The 19,538-nt window shown below is 43.1% G+C and overlaps 1 protein-coding gene across 1 annotated transcript in view; it reads right to left on the reverse strand.

Annotated features, from left to right (window-relative positions):
- The window catches only part of dnah9 (dynein, axonemal, heavy chain 9), a 179,360-nt gene that overhangs the window by 85,778 nt on the left and 74,044 nt on the right, over positions 1-19,538 (reverse strand). The window contains exons 48-52 of the mRNA XM_086304951.1: positions 14,034-14,195; positions 12,996-13,192; positions 9,995-10,157; positions 9,657-9,780; positions 7,144-7,286 (exon numbers count right to left, since the gene is read on the reverse strand). Coding sequence (XP_086161077.1) covers positions 7,144-7,286; positions 9,657-9,780; positions 9,995-10,157; positions 12,996-13,192; positions 14,034-14,195 — 789 coding nt within the window. The remainder of the gene's footprint in view (positions 1-7,143; positions 7,287-9,656; positions 9,781-9,994; positions 10,158-12,995; positions 13,193-14,033; positions 14,196-19,538) is intronic.

A 19,538-nucleotide genomic window follows, 5' to 3' on the forward strand; every position in this document is an offset into this window, starting at 1 on the left:
CCATGCTGCAGGGAGAACGGACTGCTGTACCCGTTATGTGTCTGTGAGCCAGGGAGGGAGAAAAAGAGTCGAAAAGTAAGAGATGTCACCGACCAGAAACGGGAGATGGAAGCATGTAAATATATTTTATATATATATGTATATATATATATATATATATATATATATATATAAAAAAACACCCAGCACGCCCCTGCGGGCGGTTTATCCTTCAAGCTCGGGTCCTCTACCAGAGGCCTGGGAGCTTGAGGGTCCTGCGCAGTATCTTAGCTGTTCCCAGGACTGCGCTCTTCTGGACAGAGATCTCCGATGTTGTTCCCGGGATCTGCTGGAGCCACTCGCCTAGCTTGGGAGTCACCGCACCTAGTGCTCCGATTACCACGGGGACCACCATTACCTTCACCCTCCACATCCTCTCGAGCTCTTCTCTGAGCCCTTGGTATTTCTCCAGCTTCTCGTGTTCCTTCTTCCTGATATTGCTGTCATTCGGAACCGCTACATCGATCACTACGGCCGTCTTCTTCTGTTTGTCTACCACCACTATGTCCGGTTGGTTAGCCACCACCATTTTGTCCGTCTGTATCTGGAAGTCCCACAGGATCTTAGCTCGGTCATTCTTCACCACCCTTGGGGGCATCTCCCATTTTGACCTCGGGACTTCCAGGTTATACTCGGCACAGATGTTCCTGTACACTATGCCGGCCACTTGGTTATGGCGTTCCATGTATGCCTTGCCTGCTAGCATCTTGCACCCTGCTGTTATGTGCTGGATTGTCTCTGGGGCATCTTTACACAGCCTGCACCTGGGGTCTTGCCTGGTGTGATAGACCCCAGCCTCTATGGATCTTGTACTCAGAGCTTGTTCTTGTGCTGCCATGATTAGTGCTGTCTTTCAGTCCAGCTTTGTCCAGCCACTGGTAGGATTTCTGGATATCAGCCACCTCCTCTATCTGCCGGTGGTACATACCGTGCAGGGGCCTGTCCTTCCATGATGGTTCCTCGTTTCCCTCCTCTTTCTTGGGTTTCTGCTGCCTGAGGTATTCACTGAGCACTCGGTCAGTTGGGGCCATCTTCCCAATGTATTCTTGGATGTTCGTTGTCTCATCCTGGACTGTGGTGCTGACACTCACCAGTCCCCGGCCCCCTTCCTTCCGCTTAGCGTACAGCCTCAGGGTGCTGGACTTGGGGTGAAACCCTCCATGCATGGTAAGGAGCTTTCTTGTCTTTATGTCAGTGGCTTCTATCTCCTCCTTTGGCCAGCCTATTACCCCAGCAGGGTACCTGATCACGGGCAGGGCGTACGTGTTGATGGCCCGGATCTTGTTCTTACCATTCAGCTGACTCCTCAGGACTTGCCTGACCCTCTGCAGGTACTTGGTGGTTGCAGCTTTTCTAGCGGCCTCTTCATGGTTCCCATTTGCCTGCGGGATCCCCAGGTACTTGTAACTGTCCTCTATGTCTGCAATGTTGCCTTCTGGTAGTTCAATCCCCTCAGTTCTGACTACCTTCCCTCTCTTTGATACCATCCGACTACACTTCTCCAGTCCGAACGACATTCCAATGTCATTGCTGTATAGCCTGGTAGTGTGGATCAGTGAATCGATGTCTCGTTCACTCTTGGCATACAGCTTGATGTCATCCATGTACAGGAGGTGGCTGACAACTGCTCCGTTCCGTAGTCGGTATCCGTAGCCAGTCTTGTTAATGATCTCACTGAGGGGGTTCAGGCCTATGCAGAACAGCAGTGGGGACAGAGCATCTCCTTGGTAGATCCCGCACTTGATGGTGACTTGTGCTATGGGCTTGGAGTTGGCCTCTAGTGTTGTACGCCACATCGAGTTCCTGATGAAGGCTCTTAGGGTCCCATTGATCTTGTACAATTCTAGGCATTCCAGTATCCAGCTGTGGGGCATTGAGTCATAGGCCTTCTTGTAATCAATCCAGGCAGTGCACAGGTTGGTCAGTCTGGTCTTGCAGTCTCGGCTGATTGTTCTGTCTACCAGTAGCTGGTGTTTTGCGCCTCTGGTATTCTTGCCAATTCCTTTCTGTGTCCCGCTCATGTATTGACCCATGTGCCTGTTCATCTTAGCCGATATGATGCCTGACAGGAGCTTCCATGTAGTACTGAGGCAGGTTATTGGTCGGTAGTTGGAGGGGGGGGGGACCGGTCCCTTCTTGGGGTCCTTGGGGATCAGGACCGTCCGGCCTTCAGTTAGCCATTCCGGGTGTCTCTCGTTAACTAGCAGCTGGTTCATTTGTGCTGCCAGACGCTCGTGGAGTGCAGTCAGCTTCTTCAGCCAGTAGGCATGAACCATGTCGGGCCCTGGTGCTGTCCAACTCTTCATACTGGAGACTCTTTCTTGGATATCTGCCACTGTGATGGTTACTGGACCCTGTTCAGGGAGGTTGCTGTGGTCTGCCCTCAGATCCTCTAGCCACTGAGCATTGCCGTTATGGGTTGCATCCTTCTCCCATATGCTCTTCCAGTATTGCTCCGTCTCCAGCCTTGGTGGTGCTGTTCTCTTATTGTTCCCTTGCCACTGAGAGTACACCTTTGCTGGTTCTGTGGAGAACAGGTTTATTCTCCTGCCTTCTATCTCTCTGGTGTACCTCCTCAAGCGGCTGGCCAAGGCTGTGAGTCTTTGCTTGGCAGTTTCCAAGGCCTCAGGTATGGACAGCTTGCTGTATTTCTTAGGCACCTTATTTGTCGCACCTTTCTGCAACTCCGTTAGTTGGCTAACCTCCCTCCGTGCTACTTTGATCTTGCCCTCTAGCCTCCTTCTCCATGGAGGGTACTGCCCCTTGTCGCTGTTCAACGTTTGTGTTGTACCTCTCTAGCTGTGAGAGCAGTCCCTTCTTTCGAATGTTGGAACACTGAGCTACTAGTTGTTTCGCCGTCATTGTGGATGTTGGGTATCGAAGAATCCATAGGTCCCTCATCCTATTCATGTAGCCCCTTCCGCCGGGGTTACTTGCGTAGTAGCATTCCAACAACGCCCTGTTTTCGTCTCTTGCCCACCGATGCCTTCTTGTTCCAGTAGCCCACTTTTCGTCAGGGTGCCCTGGTTCCTCAACACCTGACGCGGACCTTGTTGATCCGGGCGACGTCCGAGCCGGCATGCCTTCATATTTATTTGTCTCGCTCATGTCTGCGGTAGGCTCGCTTAGCATAGGGGGTCTAGCCTTAGGACCCTTACTGGATACAGACGCCCCAGGCAGGAATCGAACTTGCGATCCTCTGTTCCAAAGGCGTGTAGTCTAACCACTACGCTATCCAGCTGCTCTGGAAACCACGAAGCCTTACCTAATATCCACCTACTGTTACTCATTTTATATTAAGATTTAAACATCTAGTTGGTATTGCTATGGCAAATAACCTTCAGTAATAGTAATAAATCACACAGCAATAGTACATTCATGTAGTTGTAAAAAGCATGACAATATATTAAGTAATCCAAAGTATTCAGAATACGTTACTCTCATTGAGTAACGTAACAGAATACGTTACAAAATACATTTTGGGGCATGAATTCTGTAATCTGTAGTGGAATAAAGTAACCTTCCCAACACTGATTACTAATGATGATGTCAACAGAAATAATAATTTCATGTTTTTTCTTTTTTCAAGACTGCATGAAACATGGCTGTTCCACATCAGGCTGAACAGTCAGAGCCAGAGGAATAATACCAAAACTGTGTTTTTTGGCAAAAGTGGTGAAACAGCATCGTTGTTTCCACCTTTAGCTTGAACATTTTTCTTGCATATTTTGCAAAGTACCGTCCTTTTGTTGGAGGTTATTCAAATATCTCCCTTTTGAGATGCTTAATGTTCATCAGGGGATTAAGCAATATGGCATAAAAATGTAATGTAATTTGGCATGCCTCAGACTTTTCTTTGTGTTTCTATTTCTTGAGGATGATTTCTTGACAGACATCCTTCTACTCAGAGCATTTCTGATGAGGCTTTGGGAACCCCTGAGATATGGCTGAGGTAAGTGTTCTGCTTATAGGTCTTTGCAAATCATCTTGTTGGTGGAAAAATACAATTTTATTCCAGTCAAACTGTGTTATTTTAACCATTTGTTGCAGATTTGATTAAAGAAATGGGAACACCTCATTTGTTTGTTTGATACTGCTAGTGACAAAGTGCCTAAAGACATAATTTAAAATTGGTTCTTTGCTAAGGTGTCTGTTATGTGTAGATGCAACACTGATTCATCATTGAAGTCTGGTGCCTTTTTTATGCTTAAATGAATAACGGTCAGTGTTACGTGGCTTATCAAATGATACAACCCCCCAAACAAACACTGTAAATGGTCAGGTACAAGAACAATGGTTAACATTAATAGAGGTAATGTGGTATGACATGGTCCAGTATGGGACCAAAACAGTCACAGTCACTTGGCACACAGTGGTATTAACCACTCAGCCGTATTACTGTCGATCCCAAAAACAAGGTTATGAGCCTATGAACGAGCATAATATTTGCTCTTTAAAACAGTAAGGGTAAAAAATTGTGTCGTATTCTGCACTGATACATCTGATTCTGATAAATCCTCTCTAGAGTCTGTGAGGTAGGAGAGGATATGCTCTGATTTTCAGTTCATAAATAAAATACACACTATTCAAAATACTTTCCTGCCACAAAGTATTTGTCACAACATTTATCATGCATGTAGTGTTGTGTGTTTGCAATAAAATAACTCTAAACTCTGGTATGTTGCATAGTTTCTGAACAGCAGACTGCTTAAAAATGCTCTCAGTTAGATTTTTGACCCAGAAATTCTTTCACTATTTTCTGTCTCAAACAGTAAAATACTATAATGACTTGGCCAAGAATAACTGGCAGACTGATCAAAATATTTGAATAAAGTCACACCTGCTACAAACAGGACAGCCACTATATACACTCAACAAAAATATAAACGCAACACCTTTGTTACTGCTCCCATTCCCCATGGGATGGACGTAGAGACCTAAAATTCAGTCCAGATACACAATATAACCATCCCTCCCAAACAGTGGTCACAAATCAGTCCAAATGTGTGGTAGTGGGCACATCTGCCATATTGAGATAATTCATCCCACCTCACAGGTGTGCCACATCAGGATGCTGATCTGACATCATGAGTAGTGCACAGGTGTACCTCAGACTGCCCACAACAAAAGGCCACCCTGGAATGTGCAGTTTTTTGCGCTATTGGGGGTCTGGGGACCCAGAACCGGTCAGTATCTGGTGTGACCACCATTTGCCTCATGCAGTGCAACACATCGTCGCATGGAGTCTATCAGATTGTCAATTGTGGCCTGTGGAATGTTGGTCCACTCCACTTCAATGGCTGTGCGAGGTTGTTGGATATTCGTGGGAACTGGTACACGCTGTCGTATACGCCGGTCAAGCACATCCCGAACATGCTCAATGGGTGACATGTCCGGTGAGTATGCTGGCCATGCAAGAACTGGGACATTCTCAGCTGCCATCTGCCCTGAACAATGTGAACCATGATTCATCCGTGAAGCGCACACCTCTCCAACGTGCCAGACGCCATCGAATGTGAGCATTTGCCCACACAAGTCTGTTACGGCGACGAGCTGGAGTCAGGTCAAGACCCCGATGAGGACGACGGGCATGCAGTTGAGCGTCCCTGAGACGGTTTCTGACAGTTTGTGCAGAAATTGTTTGGTTGTGCAAACCAATTGTTCCAGCAGCTATCTGGGTGGCTGGTCTCAGACGATCTTGGAGGTGAACCTGCTGGATGTGGAGGTCCTGGGCTGGTGTGGTTACACGAGGTCTGCGGTTGTGAGGCCGGTTGGATGTGCTGCCATATTCTCTGAAACGCCTGTGGAGACGGCTTATGGTTGAGAAATGAACATTCAATGCACGGGCGACAGATCTGGTTGACATTCCTGCTGTCAGCATGCCAATTGCACGCTCCCTCATTGCTTGTGGCATCTGTGGCATTTTGCTGTGAGACAAAACTGCACATTCCAGGGTGGCCTTTTGTTGTGGGCAGTCTGAGGTACACCTGTGCACTACTCATGATGTCAGATCAGCATCCTGATGTGGCACACCTGTGAGGTGGGATGGATTATCTCAATATGGCAGATGTGCCCACTACCACACATTTGGACTGATTTGTGACCACTGTTTGGGAGGGATGGTTATATTGTGTATCTGGAATGAATTTTAGGTCTCTACGTCCATCCCATGGGGAATGGGAGCAGTAACAAAGGTGTTGCGTTTATATTTTTGTTGAGTGTATTTCAGCAAACATGGGCTTCAAGACAATCCAGAGCACGTCCTAGGCCTGCATCACTGGATACTGTGATATCATGCCGTTACTTCCTTCTCCACATATTGTAAGCCTGGAACCACTGATCTAAAAGCATTTTAATCTGTGGCAGTGATAAAGTAATAATGCTGTTAGGTCTTCACTCAGCTCAGAGACACAGCCTCAGCAAATGTCACACAAACTCTATGAACAAGATTAGGTAATTCTTCGGGAAAACATCCTTTCTATTCAGACAATTTTGAGACACATAACTGCATAGTTAGAAATGCACTCTTGATATGTCTGTGCCCTTGGGATTGCCTTCTTTATTTATCCACTTGCCAACCCAGGGAGGCTTGAGCTGTTAGCGAGACAGAAGTAAGGGATGATGTGGGTGGTGTCGGTGGCGCATGCTTGTAATAATGACAGAATAAGCAATGCTTTGGAATCTGTCCCTCTCTAGGGGGAACAAAGCAGCTACGCGATGGTGAAATTAACTTCAGCTAAACGCCGGCTTTTCTGCCCGTGTCTGTGATTTATAACGACATCCAACACCTCCCATTGTACTCAAGTTCATCTGAAAGTATAGAAAATTGTTTGGGAAGAGGCTTCATCCTAAAACTGGATGTTTATCCAAGTATGAGGGGTTTCTTATTTAGGAATAGTAAATTAGAGTGTGAGGCGGCAAGTTATTGCTCTATTAAGAGCGGATGGAGATAAAATACAGATGCAGTTGTGTGGGAAAGATTAATGGAAAAGTTCCCCCTTGAAGAGAGCCCCTGAGAGCAACTTGATAATAACAAGTAAAATTCAAAATAGCAAAAAACACAGCTTTCACTCCTGTGCATGTCTAAGCGTCGGACTGCTTCACCTTGAGCTGTCGGCGAACCCGACTGATGAAGAACTTCCAGCAGTTTTCCTTCGTATCCATCAACCCAGAGCCACGGACCTCTGGCCGCACACTGCCAATGACGTTCTCCACCTCGTCATCTGGGAACAGGTCAGGGATCTCTCCTGAAATGAATAAAATAATTCACTCTGCTACCAGGAGACCACCGAGCGTGCAAACAGCAGTGATTGTGTGTGTGTATAGATATATATATGTGTCACGGTTCTGGGTCCGTTGGACCCAGTATTTTGAGTTCATTATGTTTTGGTACTTTTGCATCATGGATTTTCCTTTATGTTTCTCTGGTACTTGGTGTTTCTGTTATCTTGGTGTTTTTTTTATATTATGATCTGATACTGTTGTGATTATGATTATTATTTAGTAGACTTTGGTCAGCGTCTAGTCTGTCTCTGTCTAGTCTGTGTCTTAGTAAAGTGTGTTTTGTTTCCTGTTTTACTTTGAAGGTTCTTGTTCCTGTCTGATGTCAGTATTCCGGCTTCGCTCTCCCTGTCTCGTTAGGTCTTATTTCTCCCAGCTGTGTCCCCCTTCTGTCTCTAATTCCTTGATGACTCCCTCAGTGTATTTAAACCCAGTGTGTCTTTATGTCAGTGTCGCGTCGTTAACGTCTGTTCACCCTCAGACCGTGCCTGTATGTTCCAGCTTGTGTTTTCATGTTTGGTTTATGTTTTGTTTTCTGGCCAGCAATAAAGCTGTGGTTTTGATTCTCAAATCTATGTTCGAGTCCTGCATTTGGATCCTCCTCTCCGCCTGCCCGCACACAGAGCCTTGACATATATGTATATATGTATGTATGTATGTATGTATGTATGTATGTATGTATGTATGTATGTATATATATATATATATATATATATATATATATATATATCCTGCACCGTGGAGGACATGTTTCTGACAGAGTAGCACTCTGCATTGAAAAATCTCCAATCATGTTTTCCGGCAGCTGATGACTTCATCATATGATGAACTTCCATTATTATAGCTTTTACATTTAAAAACGTAAATATGCTTTCCCACATTCCTTTAATTATTCCAAGTTCACGCGGACACTGTATGAGTATTTAATGCCAATGAAAAATGGAAGTAAGGGACCTGATGGGAGGGTTGGGTGGTTCTGTTGATGAGAGATTTCCTGCCTTTGTGCACATATTGAGAAAACACTCGACCTCCAAAATTGAAATATTCAACTGGATCAGCGTTTTACTTCAAATACTGTAAATGACTACTACATTCCTGGGATGCACATACATTGCAGCACTGCCCCAGAAATGTTACTTTATTGTGTCTGGATCCCTTCTCCTCCCTATAACAGGTGGGCCAGTCTGAACAAAACATGAACATCATCACACACAAGGCAATTATTAACATCTATATGTTTTTAAAAAGCCTTTCATATAAATTCTAATTCTTTGGATTTCCGTATATATTATATTTCATCATCCTCCCTGCAAATGCAGTGTCATGTTCTCCTTGGATTAAAGCCACATTAATTTTGTTTTAGACAGCTTTGATGAAATGAGTAAAAAGTATGTAGTATGTGTATCATAGTATGTACCTCTAACGCCTTCAATAAGCTCACAGTTGGCTGTAGCTCACTAGATAGAGGAGGCTAAACATAAGGCTGGTGGCTCAATCCCTGGCTACTCCAGGCTGTGTGCCAAAATATGTGAATATCGATCTGAGCATGCTGAACTGCTAGTTACTCTGGAGTGTTAGAAAGAAAGCACTTGGGTGCAGCAAAAAGTGGTTGTATTAATGGATGAATGATGCACCAAATAAAGCTATACACAAATCATTCTATTTCCCATTTAAGCGAAACCAGCTACTAACAGTATACTGGAGTAAAAACATGTAATTCCAGCTTGTGTTTGCTTATATTTGTTGCCATAAACATCAGAACACCAAACAAAGCGTTTCATGATAAACATGTAATGGTGTTGCCAGGTTCGGTCGTTCGCACTACTGTCCATGCACGCCTCACAAGCTGCTCTTTTATTCGTTTATATTATTGACAGTAAGTAAATATATTTTGAAATATTGTGTCAGTAACGCACATATGACAGCACCCCGGGTAACTGTGTAGTTGTTCTTTTTGTTCTTTTCTTTTCAGGCAGGCAGCAGTGTTTCACTAAATAATGCATCGACATCTGCTGGCACACACCTCATATCCTAAATATCTTCCTACTTAAAGTGATACGGTACACTCACAAAACTATTGCAAGCCAACATTAGCACAGATTGCTTTGCAGTAATTTTCTATTAACAGTAATTTCCATTCATTAGATTATTAAAATGCCCCGTTTAAATGTAGCTGTGAGTCTGAGCCTCCTCTGCAATTTTTCACAATAATGTGTTGGTAGCACATGAGTAATGGTGCCGAAAATGGCACCACAGTGATGTGTTGCTGTTGTGCAATGAAAGCATTTCTCTCTTGCTAAACATGACATGCAGTAATTAGCAAAACCTGCTGTTACCCGATGCCAGCAGATCGTTGACCAGAACGAGGAACTTCTCATCTGCCACTTGGGCATCAGTCATTAGGAACACAGTGCCAATATTCTTTACGCCAGCTTTCACGTAGAGGGACGCCAGGTCACTCTGGATGACAGGGAGAGTGAGAGGGTTGGAGTGGGAAAAGTGGCACCCATAATAAGATTTGTTATTTTGCAGCGATACATGCCCGAGTGCTTTAAATTTATATACTGTGAGGATTATGTTTGGCAAAAGTGCATGCACATAATAAACTTTGTTGGATTTTAAATGAAACATGCTTTTACAGGATGATCTGTTTGTCAAGTACTCCTCTTCAAACCTTTAGGTCAGCGATACTGTAGCCTTTCCTCAAGGTGATCTGGAAGACCTCCAGATTGGAGATGAAAGCAGCCAGCCGGGTCAGACTCTGCTTGCCGCTGCCGCCCACTCCGACCAGCAGCACATTACCCCGTGGAGACTCCAGGATTCGGTTTATCCGGCAGCTTTATGTGGAGGAGCAGACAGCCAGGGGTGGGAGAGGTGTGGGGGAGGAATGAATGAAAGGGTGAGACAAGAGAGCCGGATAAAAATGTCTGACTCATACAACAAATAGCAGAAGACAAAAAGGTTTGTCTCCTGCTCTCTCTGTTCTAATGCTAACTGTCACCACCGTCTACTCCAGACTGTTCCACTGACACGTACAGCAATGAAATATATCAAACATTACACTCAGCTGCACTGTGCTCCGGAGAATCTTTATGATTTTAGTAACACAAGACGTGTGCTGCTGTTGTCGATGAAATTACTTCATTATCGCTTCTGTTGCTCCGTTTGTGCCAAAAGACACTCACTTCAGCTGGCCTGGTAAATGTAATCTCTGACAGTTCAGTTGCTTCCTTTTCTTACACTTCTAATTATGATTCAGCAACTTTTCGAGCTTGCACATCCACATTAGCAAGTCATAGATACATCTTCTGCTTCTATGCTTTCACTTCTAAGTTGTTTAATGTAAATTAAACTCAACTGACACATCAACTAAGATTTATTACACTTCAAACTGCATCTACTTCACCATGTCAATTTCCACTTTATCCATTTGCATCTTTTACATTACAGTTAAGTGCGTTAAGCTCTTACCTGTAAATGGCGACTTAGTTGCTGAGAGTGCTTCAAATCACAGTTTAGCAGCTTTTGAAAGCTTTAGATTCAATTTTAACTGTCGTTGTGTAAAGCTCCCAACTTCTTGAACTGTGTTCGTCAACAGTACGGCTTCGTTTTGCAGCTGCTGTCAGTTCTAAAACTTCACCCATTTTCACTTAAATCTCTTCAAATGCTTTTATCTTTTTCACTTTAAATGCTTTCTGTGTCAGTCCTGGGCTGGAGATGACGATACTTTAGCTTTTCACATCTGACTTTTTCTATCTACAATAAATGCTTTCACTTAACCTGACACCTGAGAGTCAGTTCTCTGATGCTGTAAACTCACTTAAGTGCTTCAATTTAGATCTTTTAAAATTCAAGTGAACTGAAATCTCTCCAATTAACAACTCGGTTGCTTTTTTCTCTTTCACTTTAATTGCTTTCACTGCTTTGGCAGTTGTTTCCACGGTTCAAAAATCAAGTGACACTTTTCATACTCAGGTAAAAGTTTGACTACTTGCAGCTGCTAACTCAGCTGTTTTCAGTGATAGTACACAAACTGCTGACTCTACTTCCTGCAAGGCTTAACTTGAAAGTTTTCCTCCTTTGAGATGCCATACTTCAACTCATCTACTTTTAGCTTCCACCTAAGATCCAATCAGTGCTTCAAACCTAATGTGAGTGCGCCCGGCTTACAGTCGCAGTGAATTTAAAATTAGCTCCACATCTCATACCAAAAACAGATCAGATATGATATCACAGTTAGAGATGAACTATTTACAGTAGCTAAAGCCATAAATGTAAGAAAGCACACTTTTCTCTTTTCATTGGTTAACTTATCTATAAAATGATGAGAAACAGTTTCTGTATCTGTCTGACAGATAATCTTACTCCATGCTAACATTTCAGGACATAAATCTATGCTGGCTGATAACAGGTGTCAGACATTAGATAGACAAAAGAGCTGACCTTTACAGAACAAGAACTTTGTGGTGGCATTATGACATCACTTTGAAAAAGTGCATTGAATAAGCAGGCAGAACTCAATCTTTTGCTCGCACACATTTTCTAACCAGTCATCACCTCCTTTACTAAAAACTTGTCCACGTTAGTTTTTAAGAATGTTATTTTAAATCCACTGAATATTGCCCAAGTATTGTTGTTCTTATATGTTGTTAATTACCCCACAAAAAGACCAAAATCAGTAAGATGTAGTCATGCTATTTTCCTTACTACGAACCCATTGATCACTAATTACTTTGTATACTGAATGTTAATCTATCTGCCTAGACTGCAAAGAACTTTGGGTCATCTGCTGTTAGTTTAGATGTGCCGTATAAATAAAAGTCTTATAATTACACATTTTAGAAGACTTTAAGACGGGAAACTGGTAAAATAAAAAACAAAAAATATGCTACAGAGGCCGGGGTGACATGCAGACTTTTTTTTTTTTAATTAAAATTTTTTATTGAAAAACGTTGAATCTCTTTAGCATTTATTTCATCTGCTTATCTACTCGGTGAAGTGGCTGCTGTTACTTCTCTAAATTCTTTTAGTCTTAAAGACTTCTTAGTTAAAGAAACTCTCCACAGAGGAGCAGCTCAGGAAGCTGCTGTTTTGGGGAAGAGAAAAGCAGCACATCCTGTTCTAATCAGTCTAATTCTACCCCCGGAGACCTGATTGAAGCGTCAATCAGTTTAGGTTTGTTTTCTTAACAAGGTGTTTAAATAAGGCATTTTTATTCAGTTTGAGATTTTAAACCAAATATGGAAGAAATATTAGCTACATGTTAATGTAACCAATCTGGATGTTATTTCTAGGAATAGAAAACGCTGATCAAACGTTCTGGACGACAGGAACTGTGGCACAGAGGACTGGTGTATTTGGCTATTTGTGGAATTTGTTGACTGTTTGTAAAAATCAACTTTAATGACGACAGATTTTTTGATTCTGAATCTTGCAACCAAAATACTTTTAGACTGAGCATCCAGTCTGGATTAAATTGTCATGATATATGCTATTTTTTATTTTTTCACAGATTCACCTGTCTCTATGTTTGACAGTCTATAAAATGGAAGCGGTAATCCTAAAATACCTTGGAAGCCAGCCGACTGTCTTGACAGACAATAAAAAAACAGATACATTTTTTTTAACTCTATCTGTAGTCCTCCTCCTCCCCGGGGTTTCAAACTTCCACTCACATGTGAGCCATGGCGTCCTCAAACAGCACGAGGTTTAGGGTGGCGTTGACCTCATTGTAGCTATCCAGCACCTCCAGCAGAGTTTTACTTAGGCTGCTCCAGGACTCTACGGCCATGTATCTGGCCTCCCCCTGACCATGGGCGAAGTGGCAGTACAGGTTCATCTCTCTGGTCTGCTCCAGAGTCTCCTCCATGTCCTCAGGAGGCACACACGCAAACACACACACACATTTCAGCGATAAACATACATACAGACCCACACACTACCCCTGTCAGCATAACATTAGTGTTAAGCCTAAACAGTCTGGACAGGGACACAGCTGAATATCACAGCTGCGCAGAGGGTGACCTAGTTCATTTTCACTCTGGCAAGTGTTAGGCCCCAAACATTTGACTGGAAAGACTGTGTGTCTGTTCAGCACGCTGGTTTCCTCGGAAAACAAATAGCTGCAGTAGATGTGATGAATTAGACTATTTTTCTACTTTTTTGCAAGCTTACATATTTATCACGTTCAGCTGTAGTATTTAAAGAGACTATAAAAGTCTCTAAACATTGTCTTGTTTGCATGTAAAAATATAGCAGTAAACCATGCTGCATATTGCTCTGTGGCACAGGGGCAAAATGTCATAAGTTTACCTTAGCTGCCAGCTGTGAAAACTATACATGAGCAGGGTTATTCTCTCCCTTCTCCTTCTGTGTGTGTATGTACACATACACTTGTCAGGTTCTTCATTGTGGGATGACTAGTGTGCATGTGATAGAGCTAGGGATTGCAGTGAGGGAGCAGTGGACAGAAAACCATTAAAATGTTTTCCAATTTGCCAGGCTGACAGCACGGACATGACAGGCAGACCCCCACACCACACTGATTAATATTCTCCCCCAACATCCCTTTTTCTCCTCTCCTCGCTGTGTTGGCCACTGATGTCCAGGTCCAGACACAGAGCAGGCAGCCTAATGATCCCGCACTTCCCTCCCTCCCCAGCCTCCAGCCTCCCGCTCTTGTCTTCCTTCGCTGAACTTTGTAAAACTCTCACCTCATAGAACTTCTTTACTGTGTCTGCCTGCAGCCTATCAAAAAGCTGGAAGTCCTGCTCCTCCACCAGCTTGTCTCTGTAGACCCGGTTCGACTCATGCAGGTAGATTTTCAGCAGGTCTAGGGGGGCTTTCAGACACTCACCGGTACAGAAGAGAATGCCCTGAGCAGGGAAAGGAGGGAGGAAGGTTTCAAGTTTCATTCCGTTTATTCCACAACGAGGAGGGAAACACAGCACACTCACTGCAGGTAAATCAATGGATATTGAGTGGACAAGCTGTTAGGAGGTGTGTCAGATAAAACTAAGAAATATGGGATCACTTTTCTTTCAGCGTGTAGTCTCAAGGGTATTGCTGTGTGCAGAGATGGAAGAGTGACCAAAAAAAGAAATAAATAAATCAGGCACAGACTCCACACATCATTCCCACAGAGGCTTTAAACACAAATCTTATGCTCTAACCTACATTTTAATTGGATATCAGTCATTTATTATAAGTTTAATGCACTTTTTCAGATATGTGCTGGTTAACAAAGAATTTCAGATTTCATACATGACCTCCAAGGTATGACAGCAAAGAAGAATTTAATACAAGCCACACTGCAATCCAGCTCCACTCCAGCTCCTATTTACGGTAATGTAATACTGACCTGATCAGTGTTATGTCTGTTCTTATTGATACCAGCTCTGGAATGCACTGGAGGGCTTGCTTCTACTGTCTCCACTGCTGGGTTTCTAAGAAAGCACGTCTCAAGGAGAGGGAGTCGTGCTCAACAGAGCTAGAAACTAACTGCATATGGAAATTTTAGTCCTTTTGGACCATAATGGTACTAACTGAGCTATAATTACTGCCTTGCTGCAATTTACATATTTTACCTGCGCAGACACATATGCACACTGAAGACTTTGCAGGAAGTGTTAAGAGTCTTAAAAATAAAACTTTAGTAGATAAACTGAATATTTAATCCATTGCAGACACGAAAAAGTCAGGTTAAAATCAAAGAACTCCCCCCCCCCACCTCAAAACTGGGGGGGATCAGTCTGATTCATCTTCTTTGGACTGTGAATATTTTGAGCAAAACCTGTGTCAATTCAACATGTAAATACAAAGCTATTTGATGAATGAAAATTTTGACAGGCTGATGAGTCAAGTAGCCAAGATTTCAAATAATGACATACGAATGAAGTGTTAGCCTAAAACTGAGCAATCAGATTGCTCTAAATGCTGAATCAGACAGCTTTTTTTCTATTCTTGGCTCCTTCTGATATCACTGAGGGGTATCATGCTATGATTATCTAGGGCATGTGTTTATGAGAGGCAGCCAATCACAAGAAAGTTAGCTTAGAGAGGAGGAAGAAAGCTTAAACTTCTTTAAGAGGCGATGAACTGAGAAGCTACACAAAGGCAAGAAAACAAGGATTATTTTGAAATGTGAATCATGAAAAGCTACTCGAGGTCCAGGAATAAAAACATGGAGGAAATGGAAATGAGCAGAATTAGTCCCTATTAACAGTAAGCTGTGATGCATATCTGTTTTAAATTTTATGGCAATTGGAGACAACTAAAAATATAAACCCCATGGTGGTGTTTAAGGAAAAGTGAGAGCTTATTTCTGGCTATCATCAAGATTCATCTTCTTCTGAGTTTGGCCAGAAGCAGTAATTGCACTCAACAATATCTATAAAACAACTGAGCCAGCATGGCTGAACATGAATGTGTTTTTTTAATTTATTGTTTTTGTGGGTTTTTCTTTTCATCCCTTAGATTAAAACAAAAAAGTCACGACAATGAGCAGATGAGTGTTTGGTGGATGATTGATGATTAATGCATCTCTAGAGAAAGCCAGTGTGATGCGACGGCTTTCCCACGGGGACGCTGACGATGAAGCCAGGCGGATCTCGTAACAGTCTCACCGCGTCACATAACAGGTGCCGTATAGGATGAGAACAGGCTGGAGAGGCGCCCAGGCACTGTTTGTTCCCCTCTGCACAGCGTTACCCAGGAGGCAGCGGCAGAGGCAAGCAGATGCTGTGTGTTTCCAGCCCCAGAACTTATTCTAATCAACAGAATCATCTCCGGGGGTAAAGCCAGCTGAGTCTGATCTGACTCCATATCTGAGCCGGCTGAATGAGACAACTGGCTGCTAAATCCACTGTGTAATTGTGCAGATGGGAGGTGTGCTCTGGGTGTGGATGAGTGTTCTTAAGATGCAAACCTAGCCTGAGTAATGGACACCACTCCGGCTCTACCAAAGTTAAGACGTTTTCCACGAGAATGTGTGAATGATGTCATATTTTTGACTTTTAATAGATCCAGCTCTTTCTACTTCATTTCTTTGTTTAATGGTGTCAATCACGACTCCCCGCATTCATTGTGTACAAGTGTGCTTGAGCAAAACAAAACACCATATGGCACCTAACTCTATATAACAGTAATAATCACAGCCTTAGCTGTTAGCAGTATCACTTGAACAAACTGAGAGCAGACAGAACTTTGTTTTTCTTCTATCCAGCTGACTTTGGCATACTATCTCATCCTCCGTGCCCCTGATCTTTCATTGCTTTGTTCAACTCAGAGGAGAGGGATTAGAGAGCACTTGGTGTCGGCATGTATCTGTCTGTCGTTCTGTCTGCAGCATGCTCGCTTTTCTCGTAGCCTGACAGCTGCTCCAAGCCCCAAACAATGCTTCCCCTGCTAACAAATGCACCCAGCTGACTATCTACAGAACATCATGCAGACATATTGTGTAGTCAGTACAGTTTGGCTTTGGTCTCTCTGCACCATCGTGTATTCTCTTTCTCTCCCTAGTCTCTGTCCTCCTCTTTCACTCCACATCCATCTTTCCCCCCGTCTCCTCCCTCGCCTCTCGAGCGTCGAGGAGCTCATTTAGGCTGACGTGGAGAAGACAAGCCCATGGATATGCCCGCTGGTCATGGCAGAGAACGAACGCTGGCAAACGGAGCTCTTTGACAATGCTCCCAGTCGGACGGCAAACTGTTTGTCTAGCCCTATTAGTGGAATTTGGCTACTGTACTTCACTTATAGTGCGTTTAATCCGCAGGGTGGAATGATCAAACTAAAGCCCAGGAAAACTGAAGATTTATGGAGACAATGTGTCTGCTCTCTGTCTACTCGCCAACTTTTTTAAGGACAGGGTACTTTAAAAAGTTGGCGAGTAAAGGAAGGTAAAGTTTAGAAAGTATTAGCTCCTGTTAACTATTCAGCAACCTCCACTAACCTTAGAACTTTGCCAGCAAACAGCAACAATCTTCTCAAGATGCAGCCTTGACTGTTTTGTGGACCCGCTCCTTTTGTCATTTTCAAAAACACCTTTACACAGACCACTGCAAACTCCCACAGAGCTTCTAAGCTTGGCTTTCTGCCTCATTAGTGTTGATTATAATGAGACAGCTTCCTCTGGCTACATCTCCAAGTTTTGAAGAAAAGAGGAAAAAATCAATTACAAAAAAAGTCCTCCAATTATCTCAGCTGAGGCAAACATCTGAAACATCAAGCTAGTAAATACTGACTGACAACTATTTAGGCCTCATAGCTGAAATGAGAGGAAACGTTTGTACTGTCAAGCCAAATACTTTCCCACTTTTGAAGGTGTAAAAGCACAGAGGTATGGCTGGGAAAATACTGCCGAGGCAGAGCTGTAAGCTAAGAGGTTTCTCGCCTCTTCCCACCTGTCCTCGGGTCTTTGCGGCGAGAACTGAGTAAAAAAAAAACTTCAAATAAGCTCCAGGAGTCCATTTTCTGGCTTTCTTTACATTTCCTCTCAGGATGGGGAGAGGAGACAGCTTTGACATTGTTTCCTCTTTGTGGTTATTAGATGTCCGATCTCGCTGTGCAGACCAATTAAAAAAAAAAAGATTTTGATGAAAGAGGCAGAATGGCTTATTTAAACACTAGCTTCAAAGTGTTGTAGTGCAATTTAATTCCCAACTTTTTGACGGCAGCGATGTGTGTGATCTAGGACCTAGAAGCTAAGTCTTTAGGTGGTCAGGGCGAGTGCATTGGCAAGGACGATAAGTAGGCTTTAATCTTAAAGTGCAGAAGGCTCAGCATACTTCATCTGACAATCTGGTCTAAAAAGAGTCTCTCCTTGTGACGGCTGAACACTGACATTGCATCTACATCATGCAGTGATTTGCCAGGTGTGGTGGGATGGTTTAAAAACTTTATCTGGCTCTCTCTTTTCTTTCTTTCCTTAAACTCAGTGAGGCCTACCACATTATCTGTTATAGAAAAGTACCGTAACCCAGTGATGTAGGACTGTATGAATTTTGGCATCTAATATTGCTCTCTTCAGTGTTTGGCAATGCTAAAATATTTTTGTACTGTGTACTTGTCTATTCACTAAGTGTTGGTATTTTATCAATGCCTGAAGGTCTAGCTATTCTAGCTTCTTGAGTTGCTGTTTCGAGCCCTCCAGTGTGCAGCACAGAGCTGTCTTTACCATTCTTGTTTCTGGTGAGATAACTAAAGACACTCCCACATCTCCACATCACAGTGGTGTCCCCACTGGTTTTGCTGTTCTTCGATCCACACCATCCTTGGCGTGGATCACAATAAACGTGAATAATAACTTTCCATCCACCCATAAATGAACAGCACATGAGGGTGCTGAAGCCTTTCCCGGTTGTAATAAGACAAAAGACAGGATACACCCTGGACACCCATTCATTAACATTCACCTACGGCTAATTTAGAATCACATGTAACATGAAAGTCTTTGGATTGTGAAAACCAGAATTCCTAAAGCAGACCCACACAAGCACACAGAGGAACTGCAAACTCAGCTGGTCACCAGGTTCAAACCTCACTGTGAATCGTAAGCACTGCATCACCACTTAAAGGAAAATCTTGATATTGTGACAAATATGCACAAATAACAATATTGCACATAGCTGCGTTCCTTTTTGTATGCTTTTATACAGTTACACTTGGAGACTCTCCTGCTGCCTCCCTGCACTTACATTTTGTGCTCAATGAATTTGAACTTGTCTACATTCTTCTGGGGCAGTGAAAGTTGTCACTTGAGGTCCATCATGTACCAGTCATTCTGAACCACACGACGTGCTTGGCAGACCACAGGCAGATGATTGCTGTCCTTTTAAGCTTTTGCTAATGGCCTTTTTGGATTCAGCTGCTATTTTGATTTTGATTGCTGGTATTTTTGGGCAGTTTTTGCTTTTAACTGACCGGCTTTGTTTGTCATGTTTGTGAGTTTTGCTTGCCCAAACTCTGGAGTGAAATTTCAGCCTATATGAAAAAAAAATCAGGATTAGAAAAGAATCTAAACTAGCATAGTTTCACACCTATATATTCTGCACAGTGAAAAACTCAGTTGGACCTCAGTTGGTCCTCTGTAAACTCCAAGCTAAAATTATGAAAAATCTAGTTCCTATAGCTCAGTGGCTTAAAGCATTAATTATACAACGGAGGGTGTTAAATGAGAGCCTGCCCTCCATGAAACCGTGGAGGATTCTGACAGAAATATT

Source organism: Aulonocara sp. 'chitande type north' Nkhata Bay, linkage group LG8 (genome assembly GCF_057382095.1).
Source record: "Aulonocara sp. 'chitande type north' Nkhata Bay isolate Kocher_YH1m ecotype deep benthic linkage group LG8, A_spYH_male_GT1.1, whole genome shotgun sequence".
Lineage (NCBI taxonomy): Eukaryota > Metazoa > Chordata > Actinopteri > Cichliformes > Cichlidae > Aulonocara > Aulonocara sp. 'chitande type north' Nkhata Bay.